The sequence below is a fragment of the Caretta caretta genome, chromosome 14, assembly GCF_965140235.1.
Source record: "Caretta caretta isolate rCarCar2 chromosome 14, rCarCar1.hap1, whole genome shotgun sequence".
NCBI lineage: Eukaryota > Metazoa > Chordata > Testudines > Cheloniidae > Caretta > Caretta caretta.
Window position 1 is genome coordinate 40382462 of NC_134219.1, and position 17902 is coordinate 40400363.

At 50.7% G+C, this 17902-nt stretch overlaps 1 protein-coding gene and 1 pseudogene across 7 annotated transcripts; both read right to left on the reverse strand.

The window, feature by feature from the left end:
* Positions 1–17902, reverse strand: part of LOC125629614 (tripartite motif-containing protein 10-like) — a 176279-nt pseudogene that overhangs the window by 132197 nt on the left and 26180 nt on the right.
* LOC142069250 (uncharacterized) lies at positions 421–9581 on the reverse strand. 7 transcript variants are annotated; one of them, XM_075119849.1, is made up of 5 exons: positions 9289–9581; positions 8658–8866; positions 6350–6437; positions 4987–5100; positions 421–4618 (listed from the first exon to the last, which is right to left on the reverse strand). In XM_075119849.1, exons 2-5 carry the CDS (start codon positions 8727–8729, stop codon positions 3498–3500), a joined length of 1395 nt encoding a protein of 464 aa, XP_074975950.1. In that variant the 5' UTR covers positions 8730–8866; positions 9289–9581; the 3' UTR covers positions 421–3497. The 7 variants fall into 7 exon arrangements, with proteins under 7 accessions (XP_074975950.1, XP_074975949.1, XP_074975948.1 ...); XM_075119848.1 differs by having other exon boundaries at positions 421–4621; positions 8658–8849; positions 9289–9577; XM_075119847.1 differs by having other exon boundaries at positions 421–4621; positions 9289–9577.

Below are 17902 nucleotides of genomic sequence, written 5' to 3' on the forward strand. Positions count from 1 at the left end.
CAGAGAATCTTAAGATTCAAAATCTGGAGAACATATTTACCCATTTCCTTCTGAACAGGCCAAACCTGCTTTACTCAGCACTGCTGCATTATTTGGCTCTGTTATTGACAAAAGTTTTAAGCATCATCATCATAAAAGAAAGAGGAAAACAAGACAAACCTAACCAAAAACTTCCTGTCTACAAATGATCTGGATTTGGCTGGAAGAACTCCAGATGCCACTTTACCAATAGATGGAGGCTGGGATTTGTAGACCTGAATTTATGGGGGCTAGTTTGTTATGGCTCACCAGTGATCTGATTAGAATAATTTAGGTTCGTGTCCCAATTCAGGCTCCTAGGGGGTTAAAGAACATGGATAGTCTACATCAGGAGCGGACTCTTGGGGTGTGTGGCAAGGGCAGTGACACTGAGGGCAATGCCAGAGTTTTAAGATCTTTATTAAAACACGTGAAAAAGCAATCAAAGCTACAAGGCACAGAGTCACAAATAAGTAATACGATTCTAAAGTTCCTGGTGGTAACATTCCTACTCTAAAGACTATTTAAGGTGGCATGCTCACACCCTTCCCTGAAGACCGGGTAGCAGGAGACAGAGGACCAGCCTTGTCTCTGGCATGCCCGATAGATTTGATGGTCTAGGTCTGGGATGGCCAACCTGATCCTGAGAAGGAGCCAGAATTTACCAATGTACATTGCCAAAGAGCTACAGTAACGTCAGCAGCCCCCCATCAGCTCCACTCCCCCACGCCCCCCCTACTCCCAGCGCCTCCCAATCAGCTGTTTCATGGCATGCAGGAGGCTTGGGGGGAGGGAGTGGGAGGAGCGAGGCATGGCAGACTCAGGGGAGGGGGTGGGAAGGGGTGGAGTGTGGGCAGGGTCGATGGAAGAGCCAGGGGTTGAGCAGTGAGCACCCACCGGCACACTGTAAAGTTGGCACCTGTAGCTCCAGTCCCGGAGCCAGTGGCTGTACAAGGAGTCGCATATTAAATTCTGAAGAGCTGCATGTGGCTCCGGAGCCCCAGGTTGGCCACCCCTGGTCTAGGTGGAGGTCAGGACCGGATGATGAGTAGCTATGTTGCCAAGATGAGTGGATAGCGTAATAGAAGGTATAAAGAATGAGGAACGAGTGACCACTCAGCATGGTTGTTTGCCCTTTTATAGGGTCCTCACAATGGCATGAATATTCATAGCCGTGCCCAATCTTCCATGACCAAATCTTATTTCCTCACCCAGATAAATCTTCAGGTACACTTATTCTATAGGCTAAAATATTGTGACATATTCATACATAAATTCATACATGTTAATATTGATTATCTCATCCCTGAAACCATTAACTTTGACATTAATCATAACTTCCATGTTCTGCTGCGATGCACCCTGTGGTTACCGCTCTGTTCCAAACTTAAGGTAAACACCTACGGTTCTTCATGTGATTCTCCATTCAGTTCCCCCAGAGACAAAGGGGTAGCCAATAGGACATTTATCTATGCCAAAGGTTGCAATCACTTATCCTAACTGACTCAAGCTAAAATTCCTCTTACAGGATACAGGCCTGTAGGCTCCTTTGCATTACAGCCAGCTATTCTGAGTAATATACACTGAGATCCGGTATAAACCCAACTCCCTGAAGATAACAATATAATCAATCAAATCAATGAAGAAAGCACTCTAGGCAATATAGCAAGCTAGCAAAGTAACCTCATGGGCTACAGATTTAAGCTCAGACTGTGCTTTGGGGTTCACTTGAATGTCCCCTTCAGGAATGTGACATTTTCTTCTCCAGCCCTCAGGGGCCTGATTGAGGATCAAAGAAATCAAAGCGTGAGTCATAAGCATGGTGGGAAAGGACACACATGAAGGTGGAGGGGTAGAAAGGGAAAAGGATAAACTCTCCACGACTTGGGCAGAGAAGATGTGTGAGGTTGCTGGGTGAGGAGGGAATCCCCGGACTCAACCCATCCCTATCAAACAACACAGAAGGTAAAACACCACGTTATTTTACTATCCCTGCTCCCGCTTTTTTAGACTCTATTGAATGCTGGTGTATAAGGGAGAAACAGCACAAAAAATCAAATGCTTTTCAGCATAACCAGGAGCAATGTGAGGATGTCTGGGAATGAGACAATCTCACTGCAAAGGGGGCACTTAGTGACTCTAACAATCACTTTGCTAATGGGGGATTGAAATAAACAGCTAAGGGTCAGTCTAGACTAGAAAAAGGGTGGAGGAACAAAGGAGCTGCACTAGCTGATCCCAACCACTTTTCCTGCCCTAGATAGACACTCAGAGGATGATGATATCACTACCAAATTATTCCCTCCCTGGAAGGCACAGATTTGTCTCAGGTCACCCCGCAACCTGCTGGCAGAGTTGGGAACAGAGTTTATGTCTCCTGAGTCCTAGGCCAGTGCTCTATCTACTAGGCAACACTGCTTCTCTCTCAGAGGCTGATGCTGCTGTAGCAGACGTGGGAAATCCAAGCTTCCAAGAAAAGTCCCTGTGGAAATCAGTCTCTGCTAATGCTGCTGTCTGAATGCAGAGGGGGCAGGGAGAAGGGGCAGATGGGGAGAGTGATGAGAGGCAGCACCTCTTTAACTCTGTGCTCTCCCTCGCCTCTTATCCCATGATCCCCAAACACTCGATAGCCCCAGCACCCAGCTCCACCAGCCTCAACCATTTAATCCCCAGTTTCCTCCCCATAACCCATCACCCTGGTCCCTTAACGGTGGATCCCCCAGAGACCAGCACCCTGGGGGATTCAGGGATGGGAGGAGTTACCAGCCCCCTGGGACATTCCCCCTGCAGGGAACAGCTCCAGGTCAGTGGGGGAGCCCACCCCAGGGGCTGGTGGAAGATGGGGAGTGTGGACAGGTGTCTACGGTGAAGGTGGGGCCTGGCACAAGTGTCCTTCTCAGCTCCATGGCAGGGGGATCCTGGCTGGGAGGGGAAGGGAGAGGGGGAAAACTTCAGCCAGGCAGAGGGAGCCTCTGGAGGAGTTTCTCTCTCTCTGTTCCTCCACCTGTGGCCCATCAGCTCAGCAGCCAGGGCTACAGCAGGGAGGAGGGGCTGATGGGGGCTTCTCCTCCTCTGCCTGGGGTTTGCTTAGACCAGGCAGAGCCAGAAGGTCACTGACCAGCTGCTACTCGGCTGCTGCTGTGTCCTCACCCCAGCGATGGGCAGCTGGGTCTTTGGGCGCCAAATGCCCCTGATGTGTGTGGGAACAAGGAAATGGGTTGGTCACCATGGCCAGCCCTAGTCAGGGCCCTGAGAGAATTTCCCTGCTGTGTGGAGGAGTCTCTGATTTCCAACATGGTGTTAGCTCCACTTGGAGCATTTTCCACACTGAGAACATCTCAGAGGTTTCTTCTCTGTGCGGATTTGCAGATCCCTGATACTCCAGGAGCACCAAATGAACCTTCCCCCACATTCACGCTCTCTCTGTTGTGTGGATCACTGAAGTGTGAAGTCAAATTGAATCTTTTCCTGTAGCCAAGCTATTTCTGGGGTCTCTCACCCTTGTGTATTCTCTGATGTTTGGTGAGCTCTGAGCTCTTACTGAAGCTTTTCCCACAGTCAAGGCATTTATAAGGTCTCCCTCCTGTGTGGATTCTTTCATGTTTAATAAGGTATGAGCGCAGACAGAAAGTTTTCCCACAGTCCAAGCATTTATGGGGTTTCTCTCCTGTGTGGGTTTTCTCATGTGCATTAAGGTTTGATTTGAAACGGAAAGCTTTCCCACAGTCCAAGCATTCATGTGGTTTCTCTCCTGTGTGGGTTTTCTGATGTGTAGTAAGGGTTGATTTCAAATTGAAACTTGTCCCGCACTCAGGGCATTTATAGGGTTTTTCTCCTGTGTGGATTCTGATATGATTAGTAAGAGCTGAACTTGCAATAAAACCTTTCCCACACTCAAGGCATTTATAGGGTCTTTCTCCCGTGTGGGTTCTCTCATGAGTTAAAAGTGCTGAGCTCTGACTAAAACCTTTCCCACACTCAAAGCATTCATAGGGTCTCTCTCCAGTGTGGGTTCTCTCATGTGTAATAAGCGTTGCACTCTGACTAAAACCTTTCCCACACTCAAGGCATTTATAAGGTCTCTCTCCTGTGTGGGTTCGTTGATGTGTAATAAGCGTTGCACTCTGACTAAAACTGTTCCCACACTCACAGCATTTAAAGGGTCTCTGTGCTGTGTGCACTCTCTCTTGTATAATAAGTTGTGACTTCTGAATTAAGCTTTTTGCAGAGTCCAAGCATTCATAGGGCTTCTCTCCTGCGTGGGTTTTCTGATGTGTAAGAAGGCTTGCACTGAAACTGAATCTTTTCCCACAGTCAAGACATTTGCAGGGTTTCTCTTCATTGTGACTTGTCTGCTTGACTGTGGTTTCCTTGGGAGCCTTACATCCTCCGCCACGTTCAGTGGATTTATCCAGTTGCTTCCTGGGATAGTTTCCCAGCTGCATCTCTGATCTGTGTCGATCTCCCCAGGCATTTCCCTGCTCCAAGCACTGGGAAAAATTCCCTTCGGCTCTTCTCAAAAACCTCTCCTGCGGTTCCACTTTCTCAGGACCTTCCTGCTGCTGATTCTCCTCCTTGTTCTCACTCACTGTCCTATCACCTGCTGGGAGAGAGAGAACCCAGACAGGAGTCACTGAGTGTGCCGGGGAAAAAGGACAGAAAGGGGAATAGCAAAGAGGGAAAACACCACACAGTGACTGCTGGGGAGATGGAGACATTGGATTCTGCCTCCACATCCCACCCCAACACTCCCAGGGAAGCAATGTCAGGGAGGAAATTCCCGACAGCTAACAGGATGGGTGAGAAGTTGTGAATGATCTTTGCCTTGATGCTATGACACCTACTGACTGCAGCCCTCACCTGGGTGAGATGGGACAGAACTGAGGGCTATTGGTCACAGCAAGTTTTTGGGAGTCCCAGCTTTTTCCTTCACTCACCAGATGTTTATCTGTTTCCCTTATTCCTCACCTGTGCAGGTGCCTCTCGGGATCTCTCTTTTCTCAGTGGCTTGGAGATCCGGGACCCACGGCTCTTCCCCTCTTTCCAGCTGGGCAATCAAGTCAGGTTTGGGAATGGGGAATCCTGGTGAGCGGTGAAATCAGGCAAGGTCAGGATGTATGGAGTCTTGGTAGAGTATTTGTCACAAGGAACATTCCCTGAGTTTAACCCGACCCTACATGGGATTGTAGCAGCTCAGACTCCCTGGGAGCAGCAGACATCTGGAAGGTAGGGGGTGTTGCCACTCCCTCACTAGGAGTTCTCAGTGTAGATGCGCTCTGGGGACTTGCTGACACACACACAGTTCGGGTGTTAAACTCCTGTCTATTTCCAAGCCATGGATGGAGCTAGTCCCAGGAAGGAAGGTGAATGGTGTGTGAAGGAGAAATAATACAGAGTGAGCAATACCCTGCTTCTGGCCCCTTGAAAGCTGGAGAGATGGGAATGAATTAGCCTGTCCATTAGGTTTCTGAATCCCCTGTTCCCTAGAATGGGGTGTGGAGATAAAGGGTCTCTCACACTGAAGCTGTGGATTATGCGACCCTCCCCCTCCGATCTAACTCACCAGGGAAGAATATGACCAAAGTCAGATATGCATATCCCACAGCTTCTAATAACTGAGGGGACGGGTATCGCTTACCCAGCGAGGTCACTGTCTCATAATTCTCCTGCATGACATCCCTGTAAAGGGCTTTCTGAGCGGGGTCCAGCAGAGCCCCCTGCCCCTCGGTGAAATACACAGCCACCTCCTCGAAGGTCACCGGCATCTGAAACGTCAATTCCCACACTCAGCGCCTGCTGCCCCAGCCACAATCCCGCTATTCATGGGGGAGGAGGCCCAGAAAAGCAAAATCCCACCCCCACCTGGCTCAGAGCAGCCAGGAGTCTTCATGGGGTGGGGAGAAGGTAAGAGCTCCTTGTCCCCCCCAGCAGACGGAGCAAGGCAGGGTCTTCTCATTTCCCACTTGCCTGCCAGCCACAGGCTGATACGGGAAGCAGAGCTCTGAGCCGGGGACAGGGACAGGAATCCCGACAGCTTCCCTTTTGATTTCAAAGCAACCTTTGGCCAGTGGGTTCAGGCTCCAGCACTGGGAGTCTGGTCAGTTTTCCCAGCCCTGCCCAGGGCTTTTTTTGTTTGTTTTGTTTTTTTTCTGTTTCAGAAATGGGACGATGTTCCCAGCATCTGAAAATGGTTTGTTCAGAAAATCAGGCTCCAAATTGAACGTGTCCCAGCAGGTTTATCACACCCTGTTCCCTCCCTGTCTCCCCCTGGGGGTTTCCTGCCCCTCCTCCTCCACAACAAACGCCCTGCAGCTCCCTGAAAATCCCCTACCTGAACTGGCTCCATCACAGCCATTTGCCTTCCTTGTCCCCTGGAAGACGGGACGATCTGGAGTGAAAAGTGGACGTGATTCCTCAGCCTGTTGGGGCGAGACAGACAACGGGGGAGATTTCAGAAGGGGCTTGAGTCCATTTCACACCACGATTCCCCCCAGGCTCCCTCCCTGCAGACAGACGCTTTGGACTCTGCCATGCTGGGAAAACCGTCAGTCACTTTATCACAACACAGACCCAGCCCCTCCCACCAGCACTGAACCCCCTGAGACACTTTTAAACCCTCCCAGGGACAGAGTCACTAAGACAAAGGCTAGAAAAGAGCAGAATCAAAGGAGCCACTTTGGGGGATTCCCCCTGACATTGGCCCCGAGGGCAGGGCACTGCCGGGACTCCAACAGGGCAGGACCTGGCTTTTCCTCTGTCAGCTCCTTCACTTGTTCCCAGGAGAGTCAGGCTGCCCAGGGGGATGCAGGGAATGGATCCAGGCAGGCCTGGGAGCTGGGATCCTCCCTCCCCACTTCTTGCTCCTGCTGCCCCTTTCGGTCTCACCATTCCCCTTCCTGTCTCCTTCCTTCTCCGCTCTGCCTGGGAGAACTGGGGACTGTCCCGTTCCCATGGGCGCTCGCTCTCCAGCGTGAGCCTGGCTGTGTCACTGAGGGCAGCAGCTCTGGGACCCGCAGACTGACATGGAGCCCCTGCCTCTCCCGTACAAACTCACCAGCAGGTCCCTGAAAGGGGCCCTTTGTTCAGAGTCACTTTCCTGCCCAGCCCCAGCCCTGGCCCCCGGGTCTCTCCCAGTCACCTGCAGCTCAGGGGCTGGCGTGGGCAGAGCCCGGGGCTGCTCCAGGGGGCTGACTCCAGCCACTGGAGAAAGTGTCCACCTGGGCTGGCCACAGAGGGGCGTTAATGAAGGTTTGCCTTTTGCACAGACCCCGCTGGGGAGCAGCAGCTTCACAGTCTGGGCTCTCAGGCAGAGGAGGCAGCAGTGTCTGACCCAGGGACCTCAACTCAAAGGCTCTAATATCAGGTGCAGAGAGAGACACGCACCCGCCTCCTCCTCTCCCTGAGCAATAACCGGAGCCCTCTGGTGGCTGCAGCTAATGTCTGAGCCTCCCTGTCCTGCCCCTGCAGCCCCCAGGGACAGGCAGGCAGAGCCTGATCTCATCCGCCCATCCGCGCTCCCCCCCTGCCAGCGTCAGCAGTGACTCCGGTCTCACACCGGCGTGGCCGAGATCTGAATCCTGCCCGGAAATGGGGAGCCCCGAACCCTCAGGAGACAGACCCCAAAATCATGAGTGTGTCTGAAAATCATACATTGGGAGCAGGGTGTCTGTGTGTGTGTGTGCAGGGAGGGTGTCTGGATATTTGCCTTGTAGCTTCTGAGCCCGTAGGTGGAAGCCCCCTCCTCCAAAGCTTCATTGACTAGTGGAATTCCCGTCCGGCTGGTGAGTGGGGCAGCCCCTCGCCCTCTCCTGCCCCACGGGGTGGGTGAGCTGCCCTTATATCTCTCCCTCTCATTTTCCCCGACCCCTCCCTTCTCCAGCCAGTCTGCTCTTGCTCTCAGTCTCCCCCCCAGCCTCCCCTCCCCACATCCCCCCTTTCCTTCGCAGTGACCCCCCCCCCGAGTTGCCTTCTATTGCAGCCCTGTTCCCATCCGCCCCACAAGTCTCCCCTGATTGCCCTGCATCGGCCCATCCCCCCTTCAGCCACGCCCGCCCCCATCCCATCCTGCTCCCTGCATCCCCCTTCACCTCCGTCCTGCCCCATGACACAGCCCTTCCCACCTGTAAGTCTCCTCTTGTCCTCCCACGCCGGGTCCCTCTTCAGACCCCTCCCGGCTACGCCCACCTAGGTGTATCTGTCCCAGCCGGGCCCGGTCCGGGTTCCCCCAGCCCCGCAAACACCGGGGGCTGGCGGCAGCTTGCCCGGGGCAGGGAATCGCAGCCCGCTCCGCGGGGAGCAGCCCGGGGCCAAACCCGCCCCCTGCAGCCTGGGGGTGACGGGGGGGGAGCGGGTCTCTCTTACCTTCCCTCCGAGCGGGGCCCCCCGGGGCAGGGGCCGGGCCGGGAAGGGGCCCTGGCCGGGCTGGGGGCTCTGCCCTGGGAGAGGCTCCCGGGGAGCAGCGGGCAGGGCCCGGCTGGAGGTTCCCCTCTCCCGGCTGCAGCCCGGGCTCCGGGCTCCCAGCGCCAGCCGCCGGGGCTCGGGGATCTCGCCAGGAGCCTGGGGTCCAAGGGTCACTGCACCCTCTGCGATTTCCTTCCTGCTACCCGGGAATGAGTGACCCTAGTATCGCTCCCACCCACCTGCTCCTGGGTCCTAGCGATATCCCATGCTCTGCGCTTTGCCTCTCTGTGTCTGGCTTCTGTTACACTCATAGACTTTAAGGTCAGAAGGGCGCATCAGGATCATCTAGCCCAGGGGTTCTCACGATCAAATTTTTGATGTCCTCAGAGTGCGGCCAGCAGCTTTTGGGGTGGGTGCTCTGATGGTTTTTCCTAAAATACGTAATTACCTTTAAGAAAAAACAATAAATATGCACAGAGGTAAGCGGGGGGCGGGGACGGGACAGTGGGAAACTTCCCTGGTTTATACACTGCCCTGTGGAATGGAAAAGCAGAAGGATCTGAGTCCTCGCTCCCACTCCTTATACCCAGAGGCCTGCCTGATCTCGAGGGCTCCCCTTCCACTCTCCTGTGTCCTTGTAACCCTTGCTACCCGGGGTTCTTTCAACCCAAAGCTCTTGGTAACTTTTACTCTGTGCGAGGTGGTGTCAGGAAATAAATCAGGGGAGACACGGCCGTCCGACCGATAGATGGCTGGCACAAACAGGACAACACAAGAGTGCTTTCACTTAAAGCTAAACTTCACTTAGTCTCAGACACGAACACACGTCCGCAAAAGGTTTGTAAGACACCCCCAACCCTTGATAGTTACCAGAGCTGAGTGTGGCTCTCAAATGGCACAGCAGCAGGCTTCCGGTGGCCAAATCTTCCATCTGCCGGTGGGGACTGCAAGATGTATCCAGAGGGAGAGTCCAAAAAGAGTCCAACTACCTCAAACTTTCCCCCCTTATTTATGTATTAGTCATAGAATGACATGTCCCTTAAAGAAAACTTGTTAAGTAAGTAGTTTCAATAGTCAAGCAAGAGGTTCCTTCTGATTATCGATTAACCAGGTGTGGGTTTTTCCAGAGTTTGCAGCCTTGAGGCCCCAATAGACATTCCTGGGGCACATCCTGCTCTTCGAAAATGCATGTATCAGCCACTTCAACACAATTCTTATCAGGAAGGACACTGGGTCAAGCTGCCCTTTCTGTGGCACCCAAAACTCCTCCCTCCCCTCCTGCCTTGGTCAAACTGAGAGTGCTGAATGGCCAATTTACAGCCTGCTGACTTGGCTGCTTTTAGCAATAAGCCATAGTGGTTTCAGGCACTTTACTGGTTTGCCAAAGTCTCCCCGTACACCCTGAAAAGGCTGGGCCCAGGATTCCTGAGGGGCTCGACACCAAACCTTGTGATCACTCAGGACAGGGGCTAGGCTGTCCCCACTCTGGGGTACTTTCTCCGCTCTCCCTCTTCCGTGACCATTGTATATAGTTCAGAACAAATGCAATTTATTAAACAGCAGCTAATAAAAAAAATTCAGGAAAAAATGGGAAAGGTTAAAGGAAAACATGTCACCCTGCTCTGTGGGATGACCCACAAACAGCGTCTCTGAGATGCCAGGGCAGTTCACAGGCTGTTCCTCACATGTCCCAGGCCTCCTGCCCAGGCCCTGGCTGTGCTGCAGGGATGCTGGGGGTCGGACACGTGCTCTGGTGGTGGCCTCACGCCCTCAGGCTCTAGGTGACAGGACCCTTCTTCCCAGTGTCCCCCCACCCCCACTGGAGATAGGATCCCCCTCCCAGTGCAGCCTGCAAGGCCTCTTGGTTGGGGGCATCTTCCTGCACCGGGCCCTCTGCCCACATCCCCCTCGCTCTCCCCAGCTGCTCACCGCACCCGGCTCCAGACTGCTCCAGCCCCAGCTCCCCTCTGCCTCAGCACTGCTGCTGCCCTGCCCCCAGCTCAGCTCCCTGGGCTGCGCCTCCCTGCTTCTGGCTGGTGCTGCTCTGCTCCCAGCACCGCTCTCCTCTCTCCTTAGCGCCTCCCGCCCTGCTCGGGCCCCGCCAACTCCAGCTCACACAGAGGACAGGACCCCGGGCTCCTGACTCCCTCATGGGCCTGCCTGCCCTGCAAATGAGGCTGACCTGGAGCATTGGCCCCTGCCCGTTGTCAGTCTCCAAATCTTGATTTCTCGTTAGCCCTTCCCCTTTCTTTTGGAAGTAGGAGAGAGCCAACCATACCCCCCCACTAAATTTCAGTAAGGGGCTCACTGTCCCCTTACCCATAGACAAATCAGCATCCCCCTCCCCAATATTTGGGAGGGAGGGATAGCTCAGTGGTTTGAGCATTGGCTTGCTAAACCTAGCAATGTGAGTTCAATCCTTGAGGGGGCCATTTAGAGATCTGGGGCAAAAATTGGGGATTTGTCTTGCTTTGAGCAAGGGTTTGGACTAGATGACCTCCTGAGAAACCTTCTAACCCTGAGAGTCTATGATTTATTTATTGCTAGCTAGTAAGGCTGCTGCTGTGAAAAGTGATATTTGCATGCTTGTTTACATTTTTCACAGCCTCTCAGCTAGCTACATGGGTGGCCAACTTGGTAATATTTAAAAGTCGGACACTCCAGCAGGAGTGCCAGAACCTCCCCGTCCCGCCTCTTCCCCCAGAGTCGCTCTGACACTTTTTCCTAAAATACTCAATTACTTTTAGGAGAATGTGCAATAAATATGCACACAGGTAAGCGGGGGAATGGTCTCGCTATTGTGAGGAACTTTCCTGGCTTGTGCATGGCCCTGGTGGAATTGGCTAGCGAAAGGATCTGAGTCCTTGCCCCCTCCCCCTTTACCCAGAGACCTGCTTGACCTCGAGGGCTCCCTTCCACTCTCCTGTGTGGCAGAGTCCTTGTAAGCCGACAAGGCTGGGCCCAGGATTGCTGGGGGACTCGACCCCCAATCTTGTTTTGGTCACTCAGGACAGGGGTTAGGGATATCCCAGATCCAGGGTTCTCTCTCCGAACTGGATGCTTCAGTGTCCTCTTCCCTGACCATTTCATAGAGTTCAGAACAAATACAATTTATTAAACAGCAACTAATAAAAAAAATTAAGGGAAAAAAGGGAAAGGTTAAAGGAAAACATGTCACCCCGCTCTGTGGGCACGGGGGAAGCACAAACTGCCATCTCTGGAATATAAGGGCAGTTCAGTCCTCACAAGTCCCAGGCCTCCCTCCCAGTCCCTGGCCGTGCTGCAGGGATGATGCAGGTCAGACGCATCCTCTAGCATGGGGTACGTGCCCTCAGGCTCTAGGTGGCAGAACCCCTCTTTCCAGCAAACCCCCTCCCCCCTGTCAGGGTTATGAGTCCATCCCCAAGTGTCGCCTGCAAGGCCTCTTGGCTGGTGGTGTCTCCCTGCACTGGACCCTCTGCCCAGGGTCACCCCTCGCTCTCCCCAGCTGCTCACCGCCACCGGCTCCGGACTCATCCAGCCCCAGTTCTTCTCTCCCTCAGTGTTGCTGCTGCTTTGCCTCCAGCCCAACCCCCCACTCAGAGTTTCTCTCTATTGCAGCCCTGTTCCCACCTGCCCCATAAGCCTCCCCTGATTCCCCTGCATTGCCCCAACCTCCCTTCAGCACCCCCATTCCCTTCACCCCCTCCTGCCCCTTCATACATTCCTGTTCCCCCCTTATCTGCCCCATCATCCCTTCAGTACACCCCATGCCCCCATCCCATCCTGCCCCCTGCATACCCCTCCTTCCCCTCATGCATCCCTGATCCCCGCTCAATCCCACTTTAGCTACACCCCCCATGCCTCTTCAGCCCCCTTTCAGCTCCCCTCTGTCCTCCGTCCCCCCTGGTGTGGCTGTCCCAGCCCCCAGCATGGTGCGGGCCGGCTTCCCATGCCCTGCACATAATGGGAGCTGCCAGCCACCGGCAAGAGAGCTAATTAATCCACCCCCAACAAGAGATGGCAGCTATGTCTGTGGGAGAAGCTCAAAAAAAAAAAATGCCTCTCCAGGTGGATTCAGTCTCCTTCTGCAGGAGGCTGGCAAATGGGAATTACCAGGCAGAGGGGGTTTCCCTGGCAGGTGAAAAATTTTCCCCATAGACCCCTAGAAGAGTCTGAAAAGCTGAAGAATTGGCAGCTGTGGTCTGAGCATGGGCAGCAGGTATAATAGGCCAGGGGAGGTTAAGCAATGGTGATTGAGGCATGAAGGGACAAATGAATCTTTAGCACATCTGGCAGGTAAATATCTTGCGGTGCCGGCTACAACAGTGGCATGAGAACACCTGTTCTCACTTTCAGGTGACATTGTAAACAAGAAGCCGGCAGCATTCTCTCCCACAAATGTAAACATATTTGAGTGATTGGCTGAACAAGAAGTAGGACTGAGTGGACTTGTAGGGTCTAAAATTTTACACTGTTTTATTTTTGATTTGTAAATTTGTAAATGTAAATTTGTAAACATAAATGCATATGCCTAAGGATGGCCCTGAGGGGATCCCAGCAACGGTGGCTGGTGACCCTGGGAGAATGCTTTAGCCCTGGATTTTACTTCTTAAAGTTAAACTCAGCCTATCTGAATCCTGTTATACCTGGTGTTTGATGTGTAACCTGTTGGTCTTATTGCTTCACTCACTCTCTCCTCAATCTTAATTAATAAACTCCTATTTGTTTTCACTAAAACTATATCTCAGAGCTGTGATGTTATATTGGGCCTGATCCTCAATTGAATCAAACAAGTTGGTATTGTCCCTTTTGGGACAGCTTACCTGGGAATTTCTTAGTGTCCAGTGGAAAGGGGCTGGACACTGCAGAAGGACACGTCAGAGGAGCTGGAGGACAAGGTTGCGCCTAGTGTTAACCTGCAAGGCAAAGTAAGGACTGGCAGAGCCCTGGGGAGTTTGGGTGCAGAGCTAAAAGGCCTGGAGGTGACAGGGAACTGACACCCAGTTCAGCAGAAGCACGTCCCCCTTGCGCTGAGGCAGGGGAGTAACAAGGAGATTCACAGTCCGGGGTATTGGGATGGTGCTGAATTATTTTGAATTACTGTGGATGTTAGGGATGAATGTGGTGCACATGAATGTGGTTTGGCTTGACATGTTTCAATTTGCTAGAGGATTCTGGGAGCAGGGCCTCCTTAGCATCAAACGGTTCATGTGGAAATTCTCTATTCTGTGTGTCTGTTCTATTACCAACCTCTGTCAGTCAATATGCCAGCTCAACAGGTAAAGAAATCGTATAAACATGAGATCAGTGAGCTAGGCACAAGCTGACCTGGGGCAAAATGACCAAATGACCCCTTTGGAAAGCATCATGCTGACAGCTTGAGTGAATGATTGATGAGAGCGTAAATGTGGGGTGATGTCTGGTTGCTACCCCTTCTGCAGTCCCTTCCAAAGTTTTAATTAGGAGAAAATTAGTAATAGAATGCCCATAAGGCATGTTTCAAGGACATGTGACTCCTCTGAGAGCAAAAGGTATAAATGTTAAGCAACGTAAATTAGCTAAAGAGGAGGAGGAGAGGAAGAGAAGAAGAAGAAGCGTTCCCTAATTAACATCTGAAGAGGTCTATGACGCTGTAAGAAAGAGGGTCCCAGGGTAGCCAAGTCTCTTCCTCCAGGGAATCCTTGATAGACCCAGTGCCTGAGAAGAGAAGACAAGAAAAGAGAGAAGTCCTCATCTAGATCAGTAGCTATACCTGCTTTGCTAGCCAATCAGAATACTGTGTGGGGCCAGCATAAGTACTGAGGGTTTTTGCTTGGAGAATTGAGGCTCACTAGGGAGACGTGCATTGTATAACCTTATACTGCTTGTGTAATTCTTCCTCAAATAAACTGTTGTGCATTAAGTATCCTGAACCTGACTTGTTTACTGTCCCGCTAAACATTCTGCCCAGTTAAAGATCCATTTCAACATTTGGTAGCAGAGGATGGTTACCATGCCAGTGAATAAGTCAACTGTTTCTGAACTGGTTGGATCAGTTAAATATTGTCTTAAGATATTATACTGGCCAGGGAACTGAGGACTGGATAGAGCTTGGGACCAGATTGGTTACAGATTATTGGGAGAGAGGGAAATACACAGGTACGCAGGGCTGTATTAGTGCTATCTTTGAGTCTATGATGTTCTGCAAGTGCGAGCAAGGCGGGTTTACTCTGGAGGACAAAGGGGGTGCCCTGAAGCCTCCACCTATGGTTGATGAGTGCTTGTTAAGACAGGTGTTTAAAAGCTAGGGGTCCGATCCATGTTTGACTGATGCAGTCTCTACACTGCATAAGAAAGGTTTGAACAACTTGTTGTTGGGCTATCAAAAGGGTTACACACCCAAGAAAGCCCAAACAGCAGCACAAGTCACCTGTGCTATGTCTCAGGCTGTAAATAAGCTCACAGAAAAGCACCATGCCTGTGAATATGAAAAGGAACTTTTGGAACAGGAATTGGAAAAACTAAAATTGCAAAATGAAAACCTGACACGTGATTTGCAAAGTGCTGTAGCACAGAAGGTAACTCATGCCCAGCAGACAACAGCTGTAACCCAGACGTGGCAGGATTTGGAGGAGAGAATAAATATACAGGTGGAGGAAGAGGAGCCCCTTCCAGGGCCTCCGGCAGCTCAGCCAGTAATGGTAGAGCAAATGCCTCAGCCTCCATGGCAAATACAAGAGGAAGTAATTCGTCCTCTGGCCGTAACTGAAAAACAGGCACTGGCTAAACAACTGGGCTCTTTCACTAAGAGAACGTGTTTGTCTTGGCTGTTGGGATACATGGTTAGAAAACATCTAGATCTTGTAGATTTAAGAGAACTGATAATAACCTGTGCTGGCTCTACGGAAGGAACGGCGTTGTTGGCAGAAATTGCGGCAGAGTTAAACAAAGATGACAGAAAGAAAAGGAGTACTTGTGGCACCTTAGAGACTAACCAATTTATTTGAGCATGAGCTTTCGTGAGCTACAGCTCACTTCATCAGATGCATACCGTGGAAACTGCAGCAGACTTTATATACACACAGAGAATATGAAACAATACCTCCTCCCACCCCACTGTCCTGCTGGTAATAGCTTATCTAAAGTGATCAACAGGTGGGCCATTTCCAGCACAAATCCAGGTTTTCTCACCCTCCACCCCCCCACACAAAAAGAGTGAATTTGAGGGGGGGGGTGGAGGGTGAGAAAACCTGGATTTGTGCTGGAAATGGCCCACCTGTTGATCACTTTAGATAAGCTATTACCAGCAGGACAGTGGGGTGGGAGGAGGTATTGTTTCATATTCTCTGTGTGTATATAAAGTCTGCTGCAGTTTCCACGGTATACATCTGATGAAGTGAGCTGTAGCTCACGAAAGCTCATGCTCAAATAAATTGGTTAGTCTCTAAGGTGCCACAAGTCCTCCTTTTCTTTTTGCGAATACAGACTAACACGGCTGTTCCTCTGAAAGATGACAGAGACGGTGCTAGCCGGAAAATGTCCCGATACTTTCTGACCCCCTCTGAATTGAGAAGAGCAGTTTTATTGATCCATCAGAGGGAAGAGGAATCTGTTCTGGCTTATTGTACAACATGGTTGTTGGTATGCTCTCTGGTTGAAATCAAGGAGAAATAGGTGATGGATTTGATCTGTGATGGTTTAAGGTGTTCATAGGATCTTGGATGGATTTAGATCAGGCTGGACTGATCACAGCAGCTCGGGAGGCAGAAAGGGTAGTAAGTGGAGCAGGTGGTTCTTCTTGGAAGATGGTTAGTGAGGCTTCCTGCAGCTATTGGGAAGGCTGTAATGGCTGCACCCACACTGACATGGGGCATGGTAGTTATAATGAAACAGGACAAGGCCGAGGACAGTACGGTAGGAGATGTGGAGTGTCTAGTGGGGGATCACTGTGAGCTCAGGTATGGGCTCAGCTTCAGGAAAGGGGGGGCAGATATAGCTCATCTGGATGGCCAAATTCTGGAAACTATTAGCTACTTTAAGTGATTTGATGGCAAGGACTAGTTCACAGTCAACGCTGCAGCCATGAGCTAGGGCTGGTGAGACCATGGGATCAGATACAGGAGATCTGCCGGTGAGCTTTCATGGCTTGTTATCCCAGGAATTGGCTCAGATGGATGTAGCAGCTTCCCATCAGGGTAGCCTCACATCTCAGTAAAAACGCCTCACCCTTAGCAACCTCTGTCCCCAAGATTGAATGTTAGTAACCACATTACAGCTCCACATAACTGGTAGATGTGGAAGCGGGGACAGAAGGAAACATATAATGGTTGCTAGCATTAATTAATGCAGAAGCAAAGGCAACTTTAATTAAGTCAGTGCAGGACGATGTGCAGAGAGGGTAAATGGTTTCTTTGTTTGGATTCCACAGCAAAGAAGTAAAAGGGAGCTTACTGAAACGTCTGCTATGGGTAGTAGATCAAACTAAATTTTAAAGAGATACAGTGGTTTGTAACAGCATGACTGAGGACGCTGTATTGGAAGTAGATGTGGTACAATGGGAGAAGTGGATAATTAATTTGGTCAAAGGCTGGTGCTAGAAAAGAGAGAGGGAGACCGTGAATGAGCAGGTCATTTCAGAAGGATTAAGAAAGTGGGAAATTTGAATGGGAAGGCATGGAAGTGGCAGTAAAGATAGTGGGGAAATTTGTAAAGTTAACTCCTCAGTATTCCTACCCAGTAAAAGCTGTTCCCCACATAAAGAAACTGTTGCAGAATTTAAAAGCACAAGGGCTAGTAGCAAAGTGTAAAAGCCCCTACAACTCCCCAACTTGGCATGTACGGAAACCAGATGGCAGATGGCATCCCACGACTGATTAATTATAAAAATTTGTAAATCTACAGTACCTAGGGTCCCAATTGTAACCAACCTTACAACTGTAATGGCCGGTGCAGTGGCCAGGGCTAAATGGTTCTCTGTACTGAACATTGTTAATTGTTTCTTTGCTATGTTATTAACCCCTTTGAATTAATAACAGGCTGAATTATAAGAACTCCTGAGTTCCTGTCAATACCAAAGAAACAAATGCCTGAGCAGGTACAAAAGACGATCTGGGTAGCAAATTTGGTGCAAACACTCAAGAAGATTTGGAGAGAAAAAAGATCAACACAAATAAAAAGAAGATCAGAAGGAACAATTGGAATATCAATGGAACACAGAAAACACAGTGATGCTTAAAGAATTGGTAAACAAAGGTACAATAAAACCTAGATAAAAGAAACCCTTTCCCATTAAGTACGTGGCCAGAGATGTGCAAAAACATTCTGATCAAATCAAATGATACTTTCCAAGATTTATCAATTTTCAAAATAAATGCATAGTATGTGCTAATCACTAAGGCCCAGTCAGAGGCCTTGTGTGTTTTGTTTTTGTTTTGGCATGTTGACCGATGAATTTATGGAAGCAAGAAGTATGCTGTGGAATTTGCTTCGTTTTAGTGCTTGTGGGCTTGTTGGTTATGTGATT

Coding starts and splice junctions, on each gene's coding strand:
- LOC142069250 (XM_075119848.1), bottom strand. CDS start 8,729: ATGAGTGTAACAGAAGCCAGACACAGAGAGGCAAAGCGCAGAGCATGG. Junction 6,438..8,657: donor TCGCTAGGACCCAGGAGCAG/GTGGGTGGGAGC, acceptor TCGCCCCAACAG/GCTGAGGAATCACGTCCACT. Junction 5,101..6,349: donor CTGTGATGGAGCCAGTTCAG/GTAGGGGATTTT, acceptor ACCGCTCACCAG/GATTCCCCATTCCCAAACCT.